The sequence below is a fragment of the Chamaea fasciata genome, unplaced genomic scaffold (assembly GCF_029207755.1).
Source record: "Chamaea fasciata isolate MVZ Bird 193981 ecotype frontalis unplaced genomic scaffold, bChaFas1.0.hap1 SCAF_14, whole genome shotgun sequence".
NCBI lineage: Eukaryota > Metazoa > Chordata > Aves > Passeriformes > Sylviidae > Chamaea > Chamaea fasciata.
In genome coordinates this window covers 2,924,042-2,943,196 of record NW_027094099.1, presented here as the reverse complement: position 1 = coordinate 2,943,196, position 19,155 = coordinate 2,924,042, and the positions used below count along the sequence as shown (strand labels likewise).

Sequence of the window (19,155 nt, the reverse complement as noted above, 5' to 3'; positions counted from 1 at the left end):
ATTCTGGGCCTGGAAAAGCCACGGGGATGGCAGAAACCGTTAAAAAGCCCAAATTCGCCAATTGATACCACCAGAGCTGGGTGTAGTCCCTATCCTACAAAGGCTCCTTGTTCCCAGGCTCTTCTGCTCCCCACCAAGGGCGGCAGCACAGCGCCCACCTGGCATCCACCCAGCACCCAGCCCAGCCTGTCAATCCTGATACAGGCTACCCAGCCACGAGAAAAGTCAAAAGGGTATCAGTAAATGCTCCTGAAAACCAAAAAAGAAATTCTGTATTTTGACAGGGAGAAGGGGGAGGGGAAGAAACAAAATCCCCACCAAGACATTAACTTCTCACTCCATGACTAGAAAAACATGGTGCTGTATTAACTATGCACATTAGGGATAAAAAGTCCTTGTCTTGGTTATTAAGTCTTCACAGAAGCCTTACTGAACAGCAAGAACACGATCTTTGATCAAAAACATTATTTATCAAAGTGCAACATTATGATGACAGTATTTGATAAATAGAGAGAAAAACAGGAAAAAAGGTATCAGAAAGTGGGCCTTTCCTTCCCGTTTTATTAAATGTGCACCTTGATATTCAAGTTTTACCAAAAAAGCAGAATACAAACCCAAATAACAGACATACTGGTGGAAGAAGACAGAGAAAGATATTTTAAAAATGGTATTAGGAAAGCAAATTGTTCTCTAACACATATAATGCTGAGCGCCATCTGGATTTGCATGAACACATGGTCCCCGCCAAGGTCAGATTCAGAGTTATATTGTATAGATACATAAATATTTACAGAATCTGGACAGTCAGAGATCCTGATACTTAGAGGTCCATAAAGACTAGCTATCTAGAGGTCCATAAAATCAGGATATCTTGCAAGGTGAGCACTCCACCCAACAAGGGCAGGGTTTTTTTGGCATTTCCCTCCGGGAAATAAAATACCTCCAAATTTTTAAGGGTGGAGAAAAAGCAGCTTCATATAAACCTGGTTTAATAACAAATTCGCCTCCCCACTGTCATCTCAGGGTAGAAACATCAATTTTTGTCATTCAAGCGCAATAATCTGGACTTTGGAGTAATAAAATATTTGTTGAAGATAGCAAGTAATGAAAAATATTAACAATATTAGACTCAGGCACTGATACAGCCCATCTGGATATGGCAGGAAGACTACAGTGAAAATATCGAATAATTCAGTGTCAGAAATAGGGATGAACAAGATGCTATTTGAAACAGAGCCTGAAACTGTAAAACCTCCCCAGCTGAAGAAACGCAGCATTTTGCAAGCACTGGTGAAAAGCAGTTGGTGCCTGAGCCTTGCTGTGGGAGTCCTTTGTGTCAGGCCTGCACAAATTCTTCCCACATTAGGCATCAGCTGGATAATCTCCGTGTGCTGCTCCTCTCTCTAACCTTTCCAGGCACTGGGGAGGCAAGAATGCTGAGGGAAAAAATCCTGGCTGCTACATTCACACCTACCCCAACCTCAGATGGCAGAGTGGTGATAATTGCACATATCATAGGTTAAAAATGATCAAAAGTGAATAATGAGCAGAAGAGTAAATATTCCCTCTCCCCTTTATATAAATCCTTTTTTTAAGATATAAAACCTTTAGAGCCACACAATACAAAACCCAATTACTTAAAAATCAGTGTACTGGAAACTGAACATTGTGAACTGAATCAGAGAATCTATTTCTTTCATTGAGTCCATTTTAATGGAATTTGGTTACCTCCCATTAATACTGTTCCAAGTAGGGGCTAAAAATGTAAATATACTTAATTTTTATTTCCCATTAATACTGTTTCAAGCAGGAATAGGGGAAAAAAAGGAATATAGTCAAAGTGCACATCCCATTAGCATTGTTCCAGGTAAAAATATGAATACAATCTGTTTGCAAATGTCATTTCTCATAGGCAAATAATGGCACTCTAATTCCTATACGAATTGAGTATCCCCTTATCCTGGTTCCACAGTACAAGAGTTCAGAGTGTGGGATCTGCCAGTGGAGCTGCGTCCTTCCTAGGATAACTCCAGGTCTGGCACACACAGAAGAAGCAGTGGAGGCCACATGCACAGAGAGCTTTGGCCTCTCCGTTTTGTCCAGTGCTACTATCCAAACCCACTGGAAGTCTACGACACGCCTGATCATTCCAGTTAATTGATTTTTTTAACTTGACTCAATGGCTCTTTGTTTCACTCTGGAAACATTCAGCAGCATCCACTGCAACTGCTGCAGTGTGGAGTCGTTCTGCTCACACCTCACAGGGCTGCAGCTCCAGCTGCCAAGGCTGAATTCAGCTGGGAGGATCCTGTGCATTAGCATAAGGTCCTGGAAAATAACATTAAACATCTTCTAGATACTGCCTGCATTTCCCTCTAACAGCCCCATAATCAGGATGAAAGAAACAAGAAAAAATAAAGGCTTTCAGCTTCCCAAGCCTTCAGGTGGCAACTCTAACTTCCCCCCCAAAAGCAAAACACACGTATTGCACAGTATTGCTCCAGAAAACAAAAAGCAACTCCAGCTGCTGTTCCTAAGGTTCCTGTGCAAACCACCGCCATTGGGAATGCAAATAGCAGGGCCATGTCTACAGAAAGTTCTCTGCAATTCTTTCCAAAGCAATTCAAGCAATCAATTCCTTTTTTTTTTCTTCTGGCAGAGATGCTGCAGATGCATATCAGCTGTGAAGGGCAGCAGCAGCTCCCCTTGGCCACGTCTGTGCTCCGAGGCCTCTCCCAGGAACACAGCTCTTGGCTTTTTTTTTTTTTTTTTTTAAAGCAACTGAGAGATCCCCACTGGGATGTTTGAAAAGGCAAATAAACAGCTGCTCAGACAACGCATCTGCTGTGTGTAGCTGCCATGGCTGTACTCCTGTGACAAATGAGATGCTGAGAAAGGAACCGATGGTAAAATAATCTGGTGCAGACTCCTATAGACTAAGGTTCCTCCAATACCTGTCTGAGGACCTTTGGGCATACCTGAGCCAGGGAGGAATTTCCTAGTTTTGCAGAAGGGGAATTCTTTTATGCAGAATTGGAAAAGAAATTAGCAAGATGTTATAAATTACCCTGCATTCACAGCTCCCCAGAAAGCTGAAGCATGGTTCAGGAGGATGGAGGAGGATGCTCACAGACTGTACCATGCAGCAGTACAAGCTGATGATCCCATCCACATCCCACACCTAAGGGTTACAGTCCATAAAAACAAGCTGGGATTCCAACATAAAGTTCATCTGGGATGTTTCTAGCTAATCTAATTAAAGAGAAAAGAGTTTTAAAACACCGTTCCAAGTTCACATCTAGATACGGGATAAAATATCCCCGCAGGGATAAAGCGCAGTTCTTCAGGTAGAGAACGAATTGAATCATGGCATGATTTGGATCGGAAGGGAACTTCAAAGGTCATCTAATCCAATCCCCTGTCCTGGGCAGGAACACCTTCCACTAGACCTGGTTGTGCAATCTCTCCAACATAACCTTGAATGCTTCCAGGGATGGGACACATCTTTTCCAGCGAAGAAATTTTTCCAACCTAAACCTCCCCTGGCACATCATGGGGCCATTTCCTCTCGTCCTCTCCTTGTTCCCTGGGAGCAGAGCCCGACCTCCATCTGATTGCCCCCTCCTGTCAGGGTGTTGTGCAAAGCCAGAAGGTCCCCTCTGAGCCTCCTCTTCTCCAGGCTGAGCCTCCCCAGCTCCCTCAGGTGGCTCCAGCACCTTCTCTGCACGTGCTCCAGCACCTCAGTGTCTTGTTGAGGTGTGGGACTCTGGTGGACCATCCAGCTGAGCAGAAGTTTTCACCTCAAGTGTTGCGTGGAGTCAATCAGAAACAAAATGGAATTGCAGCACGTGGAACTCTTCCTCAATTAACTACAGAAAATTATGGATTTTGAGAAGCTCAGTCTTGAAGCTTAAGAGTGCAAAATTTTTGTAAGCTCAGCTCTGCTGAAGAAGCAAGTTCCTATATGGCAAAATGTGCTTTATAAGAAAACGGGGGAAAACTGAGGAAAAATATAAAGAAAATCACCTGTTCTTTAAAAAAATGGAATCTTGTTATTGGAAAAATTAGTATAGTATTTAAGGAATATAATTTATTACAAGTAATATATAAATATGCAAATATTTTAAAATATCATGTATCACCAAAAGGAGCATATTGCAATCATTCCAAAGAGTAACACTACAACAAAATTTTCCTGTTAAATCCCAGCAGAGGAAAAAGAAAATCCATAGGATTTAGATCAAATACACTTTAAAAGGACACGCCTGGTCCCAGTACACACCTCAAACTATGTGCCACTAGTGAATGATGTCACCATGTTTAGAGGGCAGTAACAGCTTGTCTTAACAGCCGTCCACAAAAGTCCAATTTGGACAAGACTCAGGAATCGTGTGCAACAACAAAAAAATCCCAAACAATAGCCTGAAGCTGCTCAAGAAAGGTAAATTAGGAAAACAGAGAAGCTGTGGGAAAAAAAATGAAATCTTAATTTTGCTCTACTTCCGCTCCTGCTGTGTGAGCAGGACAGCAAAGGCATTCCCAGGAACAGGAGGTTCCAGGCACTTGTTCTGCCAGAGACACTTTTCAAGCAGAGAAAGAGATCAACGGGTCCAAGTGAGCTGTTGGTTGCTCCATTCCCTAAATCAGAAGTCACAGCATAAAGAGCAGTTTGTCTGAAAGACAAACCTGAGCTGAATACAATCTGATCTTAAACATGCAAAGGGAATGCAGGTGTCTGGAGGAGAGAAGAAGAACAAAGGAAAAGAAGGAAAAAATCCCCAAAAGTTTGGCATTTAAACTTCCAGAGTTTATTCAATTTATTTCAACCACAACTCAAAAAGGTCAAATCTGCAAATGGTTTGCAGAGTAATGCAACCCAAAGCTCTGCTCTGAAGATCCCTTTCTTAGGAAATTCTAGGAAGAGAAGGAAAAGCAGAAACGTAGTCATTTTATCTTTCAGGCTGCCTGATTTGTGACTATTTGAGACTGGTGCTAGCAGAGCAGAAGAAATTCTGGATTACTCCCACTTTTTCCAAGAGGCCTGGAAGCAGACAAAGCACAACAGCAGCCATCCAGCTGCTGGAGTGAAGGAATGCAAACTTCAGTTCCAACAGCAAAAAAAATATAACAGATATGATTCAGGATTTTTTTTCCCCTCAAAAACAGCTGCAGATCTTGCGAAAGGAAAACACAAGGCTGGAGTGCATCCCTGCCCTCAGCCTCATCCCAACACACACAACCTGCCAGACACTGGGGCTTTAGGCAACCTCATCTAGTGGAAAGGGAACCAAGGAGAAGAACTACAGAGGTGCTTTTTAAAGGAAAAGAAGATTAAAAATTTGGAAAAAATTCTGCCCTGTGACAGTGGGGAGGCCCTGGCACAGGTTGCCCAGAGAAGCTCCAAGCCCCATTCCTGGAAGTGTTCCAGGCGAGGTTGGATGGGGCTTGGAGCATCCTGGGATAGAGGAAGGTGTTGCTGCCCATGGCAGGAAGTGGAATGGGATGATCCCTTCCAACCCAAACCATTCTGTGAATGGTCCCCAGACGAAGTGAGTGGCCACCAGAGCAGGATTCCCAGCAAACCATTTGTGATGCATCTCTCCGTCTAAGAGCCAAGCAACTCATTCCCGAGAAAAGCAGAATCTAAGAATAAAAAACAATTCCCCAAGCTTCCTTCTACCTTCCTTTTCATGGAGATGTCTCTTCTCCACCTCTGGAAATCTAACCTAGACAGAGATGCTCCCTCTGACACTGCTAAAGAGAACTATAAAATTATCTTGGTCCAACATGACACATTAAGCAACAGCATGGAATAACATGGAATAACAGGACTGCAGGTGGAATAACAGGACTGGAGGTGGAATGCAATAATCTTCACACCAGTTTTCTGAAATTAATGTGGTCACCAATGTGGGTCACCACAGTAACCACCATTAATTGCAGACTACGGGAGCCTGGTCTGATGTTTTCTCATCAGCAGAGGAGAGGGAAAGGGACAGGGAGAGCAGAGGATGCGGCCACCAAACCACCTCCATGCATCAAGGCTTGGACAATGGCCTGGCTGAAGCTGACACATCACCCACGTGCAGATGGGCTTTAACCAACAAAATTCCAACCAGCAAAGCTGGCAATTCCAAGGAAAACCATCTCAAAGACTATGGGGCAAACTCAAGACAAATAAATTAATGAATGCTGGTATTCCACTTCAGAGTTTCGTACCTGAAAAGCTGATGGTCCAGTTTATCTAACCCCTAATACACAGGAAGAGTCCTCATAAAATAACCAATAAGTGGCCAAATCAAGCACTCATGGTTAGAAAACACAAATCTGACCATGAAAGTTACCTTTGATTTCTTCCCCAGCTCAAAGAAGCTGAGTACACAGAAGCTCCATAAATACATTATCAATACATTGTATGCAATGAATTATCTTTTCAAAATACTAGAAAATGGTTACTGATAATTCTCATTTCCATTTTCCCACTGAGAAACCACTGAGATAAACCAGCACTAAGAAATACTTGAGTGAAAACAAAGCATTAACAAATTTGGCAGCGAGCCATTTGCTGTACTTTTATTTTTATCCTCTTTTTTTTTTGGAAGCAGGTAGGATTCTATACGTGGAAAACACAACCTTCTCTTCATTGCTAACGCTGTTGTCACTTCATTATCAGTATTTAGCAGATAACTCCAGAGTAAGTGTCACAATAAAACCCCAACTACTCAGGTTTGGGATTTTTCACTGTTAAAACATTTCCACACTACTATCTTTTCCATCTTACCTCAAGCACTGGGCCAGCTCCAAGAATAATCTGTTCTACTCCACTGGCAAATCCCTTCTGGCTGAGGGCAGTGAGGTGATGAATCAGAAAGTTGGTGCTCTGTGTCTTTCCCGAGCCGCTCTCTCCCGAAATCACGATGCACTGGTTCTTCTTCCTCTGGAGCATAGCATGGTAAGCCACATCTGCCACAGCATAAATGTGGGGCTCCAGCTTCCCCAGCTGATGGTTATCGTACATCTTGACATACTTGGGGTTATAAATAGGTAGGAACTTGAAGGGATTAATAACAATGAGGATGCTGCCAACGTAGGTGTAGATTTTCTCCTGCTTGAAGCGGTTTCTGAGATTTTCCAGGAGCGTTTTCTCGTTCAGGTCCGGCAGACCGCACAAGTCATTGTAGTCCTTCTGCTGGGGCTGGGGAAGGAAGCCCCGCTCCACCATCCTGCGCCGCTCCTCCGTCACCCGCAGCCAGGACTGGAGGCTCCCGTAGTGGATGGAGCCATCCAGGTTCTTCTCCCGCAGCAGGAAGCGATAATCCTCGCTGCTGATGCGGTTCTCCAGCGCCATGCGCGGCCACAGCATCATGCGCTGCACCGGGCAGTCCGTGGGGTTGAGGATCCATTCCTCCCCTCCAAACTCCTTCACCTCGGCCAACACGTAACATTTTGTTTTCTCAAGCTGGAGCTTGTTGATGAGCGAATCGATCACCTCGGCGGCCGTGGACGTTTTCCTGGCGGTGATGGGACAGTAGATTGTCCCCTCTGCGATGCTCCCGGGGTAGATGTGCAGCGTGTACTCGCTATCCTCAAAGCGTCGTCTGCCTCCAACATCATTTACACTCATATTGGATCCCTTCCCATCAGTCCCTGTGCTGCATAGTCAAGACTGTGCTGTATCTTGTCAGGTCATCATGTTAGCAAGGCTGAAAAAAAAACCAAAACAAAACCAGGTTAGGTGTTATCCTACAAATACCCCAAAGCTGTAGCAGTGAAGGGTATTCAACACCCAAACACTATACACACAACAGGCTCCCCCTACTCAGATGTAACTCCCACAGCCCCTCAAGTTTTTGCTAATTTTGCCCCCAATCGGAGGTATCAGAAAGATCCTCTGATTTTCAGTGAGAATTTTGTGAGCAACACACCAGACAACCTCAATCATCAATCAATCATCTCATGGGTGCGTGGTACTCAGCCCCCGCAAACTTTAGCAGCTAAAACAAAATGACCATCACCTTCCCCTGCACATGCAGCCCTTGCCACAGATACATTTTTTCCACGGTCCTGTGCCAGTGAAGAGGTGATAGACTCATTTCCTTCCTGTCCAGATTTTGAACCCATGCTAATTTATTCAGCAGCACTTTTTCCCTTACCAAGCCACCCTTTTTCAGAGATGCTCAGATCTCACACTGGGTATGAGTTATTACAACCAACTCCTTTATACATTGCACTTTTTATTTCTCTTGTACTGCTTAAAACCAAACAAACCTGTATCTCTGGCACTGAAACACCAAATGTGCAGCTGATTTCTCAAACTTCACCACTACAAGAAGACAACACACCACCAGCAGCCCCAAATAAAAGCAAATCCAGAGTTAAAGGGCTGGAGTACTCCACCAGTTCTACCAAACTCCAAACTGCCCTGGAAGATGTTAAGAGTTACTCCAATAGAAAGACAAAATGGAACTAGGGAGAAAAGTAGGGCCCTCAGAACCAGGATCTGGGCAATCAGGTGGCAGTGACACTTTATACAGATTAAAGTTTACATTATGCACATCCTAACGCTATTTATAATGTTGAGCTTTTCGCTGAGCACTGCCCCACTGCAGCAAGACCTCGCAACTGTGACAGTTCCCTCACGGCATCCACAAAATGCTCAAAAAGGGTCAAAAAACATGAAGACAAAACCCACAAGAGGTTTAGGGAACTTCAGATATTTGCTGCTGGTAAGAGTATTCAGGGAAAGCATTTCACTGGTCACCCTGTTCCTGCAGTCTCCCCGAAGTTTCCAGATCCAGGACCTTCAGTCCAAGTACAGCCACCCTCATCTTCTACATCCACTCCAAGGCTGGGATTTGGAGAATTGTTTCATTTCCGAGGCCCTCAAATGAACAGCACTGTTTTATGCTGTATTGTTTCTCGCTCCAATATTTCATTAAGTATATTATCCCCAGCCACGCGCACTTCAAAGCACAGAAATTAATATGTCCCAGTGAAATACATCTGGCAGGGATTCACGGTGCATTGCTTGGTAGCAGGACATACATTATACACTGGGAAGTGTTCCAGCTGCTTTCCTATGGCTTTACTACAGGCACAGATGCAACAGGGATGATGTCAGGGAAGTGCTGGGCTGGGCTTGCTTTGTGTAGCTCTGCAACTCCAGCACCAGTTTTTCATCAAGAAGGGGGAAACAAACCCCTCACTACATTTAAGTTCAATAATTCCTCACCCAGATTTTACTTCAAAGCTCAGGCCAAGTGGGCTGGCTACTTTTAATTGATGTCATCAGACCGTATCCAATACTGCTGATTCACATGAGAAGTGCAAACAGCACTTTAAATTGGTTACCTTAAGCAAACTGACCTTCCCTCCTCCCTCCTGCAGACTTAGTAAATACCATATAAAGCACCAGGCCACTCCACCCCACCCACCCAAACATCTCTAGAGATGTCTACTCTGCATGGGATTGGTGTAACAACAAACACCTTTGCCTTCTGCATCCAAACAACTTGAATCTAGCAGGGTTGCGAGCCAAAGGTGAACCCCATGGAGATGCTAAAAGCCTCAGCAACACTGGGGATGTAGAAGAGCCAAGTCCTCCCCACAAAACTACTCAAAGACCAGGAGCTTCTGAGAGCAGAAAGCAAAGGGGCATTAATTTGAGCCTTGTAAATCCCAGGAGTGCCACAGGCTTTACTGGTGACAACGCCAAACACGGCTCGGAGTACTGAGGGAAGTCAAAGCAACGCTAATGAAGTTAATTGGTTGTGGTCTCCCATGCCCTGCTGCACAAGAGCTTGGCCCTGGCTCAGCATCCAACACACCTTGTGCATGCAGTCAGCTTTTCTGAAATATTTTGGAGGAAGTAACGCAGTGAGATATCCGCCCTAAGGTCATTAGCATGTATCTCCTAATGACAACCTTTCCAGCAGGCAGCTGTATTAGCTATTACATGACTTGAAAAATTAATGGGTTTGCATTTAGACATAAAAAATTAAATGGGAACGTGAAAAGAATGACACAAAGTTTTTATTTTGCCACCCATTAATACTTGCTCTAGGTACTATTTTAATTAAAGGCCTTTCATGTCGCTATATGCTTACGTTTACAGGTGAACATATAAAAATGATGCTACGCTTCAGTCATTTATACATTGTGCCTATTGCAAACTCCTGGGAACACTCCGGCCAAAAATTCATGGACTCTGCACACTTTCATAAATGAAAGGAAACATTTATGGCATTTTAAGTCAATACAGAATCATGGAATGGTGTAAGTTGGAAAAGGTTTCAGAGCTCATTTCATTCCACCCATGCGATGGGCAGGAACACCTTCCACTAGCCCAGGGTGCTCCAAGGCCTGTCCAACCTGGCCTTGGACACTGACAGGGATGGGGCAGCCACAGCTGCTCTGGGCAATCTGTGCCAGGGCCTCACCACTCTCACAGGGAACAATTCCTTCCCAATATCCCATCTATCCCGGCCCCCTGGCAGTGGGAAACCATTCCTCCTTGTCCTGTCACTCCATCTCTTGTCCCAAGTCCCTCTCCAGCTTGCCTGGAGCCCCTTTAGGCCCTAGAAGCAGCTCTGAGGTCTCCATGGAACCTTCTCTTCTCCAGGTGAACACCCCCAGCTCTTGCAGCCTGGCTCCAGAGCAGAGAGGATCCAGCCCTCTGACCATATACTTTCAGCCTAGTATTTTCTATATCTTTTTCCATTTTCTATGTTTGAATGAAGATTCTTCTCAAATTAATCCTGAATTCCGACTTTGCTCAATTTTATTACACTAACATAATTGTATTTCCAACATAAAAAAAAGCACAATCTCAAAACATAGTTACAAATTAATTATATTACTTGGGCTCTCCTACAAAACAAAATCAATTACTATTTCCAAGGGGAAGGCTCAGGTGGTCCTGATAAAACTGACAATAATCATCTGATTATTAGCAGGTTGGCAGAAAAAGACTAAAACTTTGATTGCCAATTAGGCTCGTACAGACACTAAACATGTAAATACTGGTTGATTTTTACATTCTATGCATTTCCATATGATCACAGTTCAACACACATTCAGAAAGACCAGCCTCAATATGTTCACTTTCAGGGACAGCATTAGCAGCACGTGGCAAAAATCCAAAACAAACTGTCCACTGGAAGCATCTGAACCCGGCATAAATAATCTGTGACAGCTAAAGCCTGAAATCATGTGCAGACTTTGCCAAATACTGAATGATTTGGAAAAAACAGGGATCAGTATCAGCACTGAGGCTGCTAAAGGGGCAATTCTGGAAGCAAAGTTCACTGAGTTTATTATAACATTCCCTAACCTGGCAAGGGACTACAGAAACAGGGAAACATTCTCCCCATTCCCAATCCTCTGGGTTCGGTTCTCAGGACAGCCTGGATTTATCCATCCACCAGCACCTCCCAACACACACCGTGCAGGGCAGTAATTCCTGGTATAGAAAAACTTACAAAATCTGATTAAAAAGCTGCCAATCTAAACACACTTCACTGCTTAACCTGAATCTATGGGCACAAGAGCTCTGGATGTATCTCCTGCAGCAGCCAACAGCCTTGTGCTGCTGGTACTTCAAATAACACCTTGGTGACACCAAAACTGACACCAGACTGACACTTCTGTGCCAGCTACACACAAGAGGAATACCCAGGTGGAAGCTCAACTTCTTGGTTATCATTGCACCATTTCACATGGCAGTTCCTTTCAGAATATGCATAACACTAAACCCTCTCATCATCTTCCTTTTCCATGCTCACCGTGTTTTTCTCTTCCCACTGTTTGCTGATGGGAGAGAAACATAATTATTGTCACTGAATCACCTATGTGGGCCCCTCTCAAAGAACCTTGTGCACAAGTGGCAGGAGGTGATGATACCCAAAACAGATTTCTGCACCCAGGTATTGGTGTGGGGAAGGTGCGAGGTGCAAACTTTCTCTAAAATTATTTTCATCTAAAAGAATGAAAGCTCTATCACAGGAAAAGGGAGATTTGGAAGCACTACAGAGATCTTGGAATAGTTTGTTTTGGAAGAGACTTTTAAAGGTCATCTAGTCCAACCCTCCTGCAATGAGTAGAGATGTCTTCAACTTGACTTGTAATCACAATTCAAATTTACTTCTTAAAGGATGATAAGCTTAAATGCGGAAAAAATACCCATTAGCACTCCAAGATTGTCCACATACAGAAGAAAGGTCTTTTGGCTGAATTTCAGAGCAGTTTATTTGGACTGAGGCACCTAAGCAAGACACCAAAGCAATGAGACAATTTAAATTAGAACAGAAAATGAAAGCAGAAGTGGAGACACATTCCCAGAAGCTCTGCAGCACCACAGGACCCTGCTGGACCTGGCACTGAGCCAAAAGAAAACCCTGCAGACACCAGCAGCGAAGACACGCAGGCAATGGAAGCAAGTTCTCAATGACACATCTGATTGTTTCGGGGGGTACTTTCCTCTCCCCCTAAAATTTTCCATTTGGTCCCTATTCCTTCAAAAGAAAGAAATTCTCCTTTCCTAAACCTCGTTTGTCTTGCTCAGAATTCAAGGCAAATGTGAGTGAACCTAAAAATTTAGTGTCCTTCCACTTCCTGCAAACCTAAGTGATTTTGAGTTAAACCTCCTTGGTATCCCCAATCCAAGTGAGATTTGTAAACTGCGGTTTGGCCGTTATTATCAAGAGCCATAATAAAAGAAGTGTCAACCCTTGGCCAGCGTCAACCATCCTGCCTCAAGCAGAAGGGAATATTTCTGGAAGCAAAGATGCCTGTACAGCCAGAGATGCCTACTCAGCCTCCAAGAGGGATTCCCAGAACACAAAAGAAGCAGTGACACAGCTCACCCTACGTAAATTGTTCCCAGACACCCACAGCTGCCCACACTGGAACAAAACAGGTTGCAAGTGTTCTCTAAGTTGCTCCTGAGCTCAACAGCTTCTACCATGGCCTGAAAAAATTAAGACAAGTCATATTACACTGGTTTTCCCTATGTCTTTCAGTTTTATTCAGCACTTTAAGTAACTCTGTCGCCTCCTTGTCTGTTCACTACTGTAGTGGAGGATGACACTTGAGTTTCAGTTTGGCACCTGGGAGCTCCTCGCTGACCACCAGAGATGTTTCCTCCTCTCTTTCAGAGATGGGCTTGGTTCCCCTATATTTTAGTTAGACACTGATACTAAGAAGTCCATGGATACACAAAGCACCTCAGTGAACAATAATCCCTTCCAGAGCCTGGAATCACCTTGTCTTGATGTTTTGGTATTTCCCTATGTATGACAATCCCTCAGTGGCTCCTCTTCTTCTAGAAACTGAAGATGTGTGAGGATGTTGCTATCTATCACATTCTTGCTGATGCATCTCCTGTGGAAATCTCTCAGCTTCTACCAGACCTTTTAGCTGAGACAGAATGAAAATGGGAAGAAAAAAACCACACAACCGACAAACAAACCACACAACTCTCTCCCCACCCCGAAAAACAACAAAACAAACAAAAAAAACCACCCCACAAAAAAAACCTCCAAAACATCCAAAACCAAAAAAACAACGAAAAGAAATTACAAGAAAAGCTGTTGTGAAACTAGTTACTCCTAAAATGTTACAAATGTTTCTGATGAAGGAGGATCTCAATTAGGATGTGAATAACCACAGGATCACTTATTCTTTCCCTTGAGGTCAAAGCACTTTCTGTGCAGGGAATGAATCAGCATTCAAGGAATTAACCTGGACAAGGCAGTGAATGAAGCTCCTGTCTGCATGATTCCTGCCTCACCAGCTGGAGATACTACCAAAGGCACAGATCCCTCATCTGTGGTGCCAAAGAAATGAAAATTAAACAAAGAAACTACAAGAAGGCTTGGTGAGGTCTTGACTGAAGCAGCTGCAGGGGAGAAGTGACTTCCATCTTCACTTCCGTCACAGCATTTCTGCGTGATGCTGGGAAACCAAAATAAATGGTGCAAAGAAAATCCTGCCCCAGATTGTTCCTCTTTCTTGAGCTTCAGATTTGAGTCATTGAATCTTGACTTCTGTTCTCCCAAAACATGGCCCTACACAGAGAATGGGATCCTCCAGCTGCCCACTTGGCTTTTTTTGCCAGAAACCAACAAAATAGTAATACAAAAAATTAAAGAAACAAAGGGATTTGCTGGATCGTCTCTCAGGCTGCAGTGGTAGCACCTGTTTAACTTAATTTGCTGCTCCCATATTCCCTGTGCGACTAATGAGAACAGTCAGTGAACGGCAAGGATTAACAAAAAGGCAGAGACTAAGGAAGAGCCTGGTGTATCCTGAGTGTTTTGAGTCCTGCAGGGAAACAAATCCTTGCTACATGTTGTTTTGCTGCTTCTAATGACTAAGGAATTAGTCAGTGGCCAGAGGTGGGACAACCCTCTTCAAACATAAAGAAAAATCTGTCTTTTATAAAACTGATAGAATTACATTTACGGCCCCTTCAGGTTTTCCTGGATTAACTCCAGGCTCCAACATCATCTTCAGACACAGCATCCCTCACTAACACAGCAATTCTGTTCACATGAACAGCCAAAATATCAGATTTTCCAGCCTTACTGGTTGGATTTGCACCTCACAGGTGGACACAGAGCAGTTCAGCCTCTGAAAATCCGACTGGAAACAAATCTAGAGTTGACATCCCGAACACACAGATCACTGTCAAATCCCACAGTGATGCAGGCGCAGAGCAGAGCCAGCGAGCACAGAGATGGCTGCAGAAACTCTAAATGGACTCAGGATCCCCCTTTTAGCTCTACAATCATGTGCCCAGCTATTTATATTTCAGTTTGCAGCTAAAATTACACATATACAGCCTGAAAACCAGCAGCACTTACAATAAAAACATTTTTGAAGCTGTAAAAAAGGAAGGATATGAAGTGTAAGCGATGTTGCCAAATGAATTCACACGGAGGAGCATCTTCCAGCCCCAAAATAGCTGCAGAAAATACCTTTTGAGAACTTGGGAATTACACCAGCGTTAAGGACAAGATGCTTCTATCCTAGAGGAGCTCAAGAGTTTCAGAGAACAAAACCTGGGGAAATCAAGGGATCCTTCTCTTCCTAATGCAGTGCAGCAGGTGGTAGGAGCAGCCTGAGAACTGTCATGCTGAAAAGGAAGCTCGCTGAAGGATGTGGAGGCACTCCAGGACCACTTCCAGCTCCAACAAGCACCACACTTGAGATAACAGCTGAACAAAAGGCAGAAGGATTTACAGAAGCACCAAGAATTGCACAAATCCATTGTGCTGGCACCTAAATGCCACTGAATCGCTGCATTAGGAAGTTTCCAGAGATAACAGAAATAAAGGGCAGCTCATTAAAAAAAAAAAATGTATGTTATTTCGCGCTTTTATGATGAAATGGCAGAGTATTTTTAATCTAGCCATGTAAATAGATATTGATCTATATCAACTACATATATCAGTAATTAGATAAATATCAGTATATAGATCCATGTCAAAAGATGCTGTTGGGATAAAGAATCATGTCCTCCCATAGATCCTTAACATTCTCTGTCCTAGGGAAACTCAGCCCACTTCCAGCACAAGCCAATACAAACACTGACACTTCTCAGCCTTGCTTATTGTGGAGTCCACGGACACAGGAAAATAAACATTAAATCACTATGGAAGTGACGATACCTGAGCTGTATTTCCCTAAAAACATAAAATTAGGGACAATTTACAAAACTGAATGTCACTATGCTATTTTTGAATACTGGGTCAAATAATAATTAAGAATTTCAGATGTTTTTTCCTGTAGTCTTAGGAGCTTTGGAGTTATTATGAAGAAGATAATTCAGCTTAGGAGCAAAGTCAAATTGAAGTGCAATAGCGGCAAGAGAAGATGCAATAAAATCGTTACTGATGTTCTCCCTTTCCTCATTTTACGGAGGATTATGGACCATGACCGATAGCGAGGAAGGGATGGTTTTAAAGCCTTCTCACAGAACACTCTTTTTGGCAAACAGTCCATTTCAAATAAAACTTTCCAGTGTTCCCTGCACAATTTTATTGCATTTTACAAGTATTACCTGCAACCCACCAACACAGACCCATGAGCTTTCTTTTCTGCCAAGACGATTCCAACTTTCCTCCTAACAGGACATTTACTGCTCAACATCAAAATGAACCATACAAATTAACTCTGGCGGGCAGCAGACAAATCCCATTTTTTCCCATTTTAGGTAGGACACACTTGTTAATGAACGAGAGTTTAAAAGGCCGGTTCTCCAATTTTTCAGCTAGGTCTCCTACTTCTTGAGCAACACTACAATCCAGCTTTTCTCAAGCATCTGAATAGGAATAAAGTTATTTTTGGGAGTCCATAATCTTACAGTGCCATGTGCCCCTGCAGCTGCTGGTTTCTTCTGCTACAAGTCTGAATTTTCCCAACAAAATAACTGAAGCTCCAACCCATCCTCATTCTTCTAAACGCTCCTTAAACAAAGGCAACCCTCAACTAACTTCACCCTTCAGCTGCCTCTCGTCCTTGCACCTCCTTCCCGTTTTCCGTGGGCAATGAAATCATTTCCCCACAGAGAATCATCTTCTCTGCATTCAACAAAGGTCAGCCCTCAGCAGCAGGAGCTGCAGCATCATCAGGAAATCAAGAGACTGCCCCTGGCTGGATTTAGTTTCATGTTAAGTAAAAGGTGATGCCATTTGTTATCCATCTCCTCTCCATGTTCAGTATCTCAAGCAGCTTAGTGATATTTAATAATCTAAATAATTTATCAGAATAATATAAATAACTTATAAATAATTGGTATATTTTAGGGATTTGATCTCCGTAGCAAGACCGTACAGGTACCTTCCACTCCTTTAAACCAAGCAGCTCAAAATCCTCCAAAATTAGCTTTCTTTTCAGTGTAGAACTACTGAAAATCTATCGCACCAATATGAAAGCATCCTGGTTCATGCAAGAGCAAGATTCTATTATCCAGAGACTGATTTAAGGCTCGTAGTAACCTACAGATTGCCTGCACAGCCCATGCAGCACAAGGAATAGATCTTAGAGCACTAAGAACTGTGCTGTCGAAGATCAAAGGGAAAAGAATACTAAAACTGTACTGCCAGATCTAGCTTAGTTACTTTACAAAGGAAAAAAAAAAAACCAGCCAAAAAGACCCCAAAACCAAAACAAACACCAAACAGGATGAGTCAGACTTTAAACAAGACTTTCAGCAACTAGTTCACAGAAAAAAAAAAAGTCTTCTTCCTCTAAAGGCCATATTTATAAAAAATATTCAGCCCACAGATGATGATAATTTACAAGCAAGAGCAGGAATAGGATGCTGGATATAAATGAACCACAAACCAATATATTCTATCTGAAAATTAAACTGTCAGGCAAATGCCACAACACAAGAGTGGCTTTTAAACTTGAGGAAGAGTATTCTGCAAGCATCAGGATTTGAAACCAAAAACAAAAGCCGCCTCACAACGCGAGAAGTACTAAAAAATCCCTTGAATTAGAGCTGACAGCTCCACTAAAAATAGTTCTTGGCAGCTACCTAAAATACAGGCTTCGTAGTTCTTTGAAAACTTTGATATCAGACAGAGAAGCAAAAAAAAAAAAAAAAAAAAAAAAAAAAAAAAAAGCAGGAGCTAATCAAGTATTTAATTGAAATATTTCTCTTTCCAAGTCCCTCTCCTGAAGCCCCTTCAGGCCCTGGAAAGGGCTGTGAGCCCTCCCTGAGCCTTTTCTCCTCCAGGTGAGCAGCCCCAGCTCTCCCAGGCTGGCTCCAGAGCAGAGGGGCTCCAGCCCTGAGAGCAGCTCCGTGGCCTCCCCTGGACTGGCTCACCAGCTCCACATCCTGCTGCTGCTGGAGGCAGCTCTACAGGTGGGGGTCTCAGCTGAGCAGAACTTGAAGCCCTGGAGAAGCAAAATTCAGCTCCTCCTTAAGGTCCTCACGTTACTGCTTTTCCTGACACATCAGATACACTGACTGGAGGCTGCAGAAATTCAGCATTAGGGAACCAATACATCCATTAGGAATGTCATAAGTCACCTTTTTAAAATGAAATAAGCAGTAAATTATCAAGGATCTACATCAGATGCTCTCACCCAGCATTTTGCTGCAATAAACATGTATTTTATGGTGCCTCTGGGTTATTTAAAGCTGCTTCTGGGGGTTCCCACACTTTGACACATAATTAGGAGGAAAGCATCCCTGATATCCAAACCTCCAGGTACATCCCTACAGCCACCCAACAGAAAGAAGGACAGACAGAACCTACAAACAAGGACTAAGATGACACTGGGGAACAAAGACATACACAGACTTCGCATTTCATTTGAATCTCCTCTGTTTGGGGCAAAAGCTGGAACAATATCATAGCTGGGATCAGGATTTCATCCTGCACTTGGGTAAGAGCTTTCACCTCTACCAGCCAAGCTACAGCTTGACGCAAACTTGGGGAGCAGACAAATGTGGCTGTAGAGAAAATAAAATTCAAAAGCATATACTGGAAAATAAAATTATTTTATAAACCACTGTATATATCCAGTAAGGTAGCAATTAAGTCAATTGAGATAACCGTCTGTATCTCATTATATTCTCTGGGAAAAAAAAAAATCTCATCTGGAAGTTGAAGATCTGGTTTCTTGAGAGACCAAGCAGCAAAAATCAAAATATTCACTGGACTGACAGTAGAATGATTTCAATGCTTCAGTGAGCACAAGTTAAACCTGAGCATATTCAAACCAGCACAATGGATTTACTTTTTATCAGTACTTTCATATATCCTCCCTTGTCTTTAGGACTATTTTTCCATTCAGAATATCATGTGGGGGGTGACCTTCCAATTTTTTTTTTACACTGGCAGGCATGATTTTTCATTAGGATAGAGCACTACTATGGAAAAGAAATTCTGATCTGGTTCATCCTCAAAAAGGGAAGATTAAAACAAAGGGAAAACAAATGGTCCCAGAGCATAGAGCACAGAGAGAGGTCAGGCATCCTCAGATGGCTGAAGAAATTAGATGACAGATTGCAGCAGCCCAGTATTAAACATCACCAAGATAATTCCCCATCCCAAACAGAACCATCACAGGGAGAAAGAGAAGCTCCTCTAAGCCAGGTCTGCCAGACTGCTTCTCTGACATCTGTTCCTGCATTTT

At 43.1% G+C, this 19,155-nt stretch overlaps 1 protein-coding gene across 2 annotated transcripts in view; it reads right to left on the bottom strand.

Annotated features, from left to right (window-relative positions):
* MYO9A (myosin IXA) overlaps window positions 1–19,155 on the bottom strand; it is a 171,909-nt gene that overhangs the window by 133,375 nt on the left and 19,379 nt on the right. For both annotated transcript variants that reach the window (XM_066196002.1, XM_066196003.1), the window contains exon 2: window positions 6,782–7,703. In XM_066196002.1, coding sequence (XP_066052099.1) covers window positions 6,782–7,624 — 843 coding nt within the window. In that variant the 5' untranslated portion in view covers window positions 7,625–7,703. The remainder of the gene's footprint in view (window positions 1–6,781; window positions 7,704–19,155) is intronic.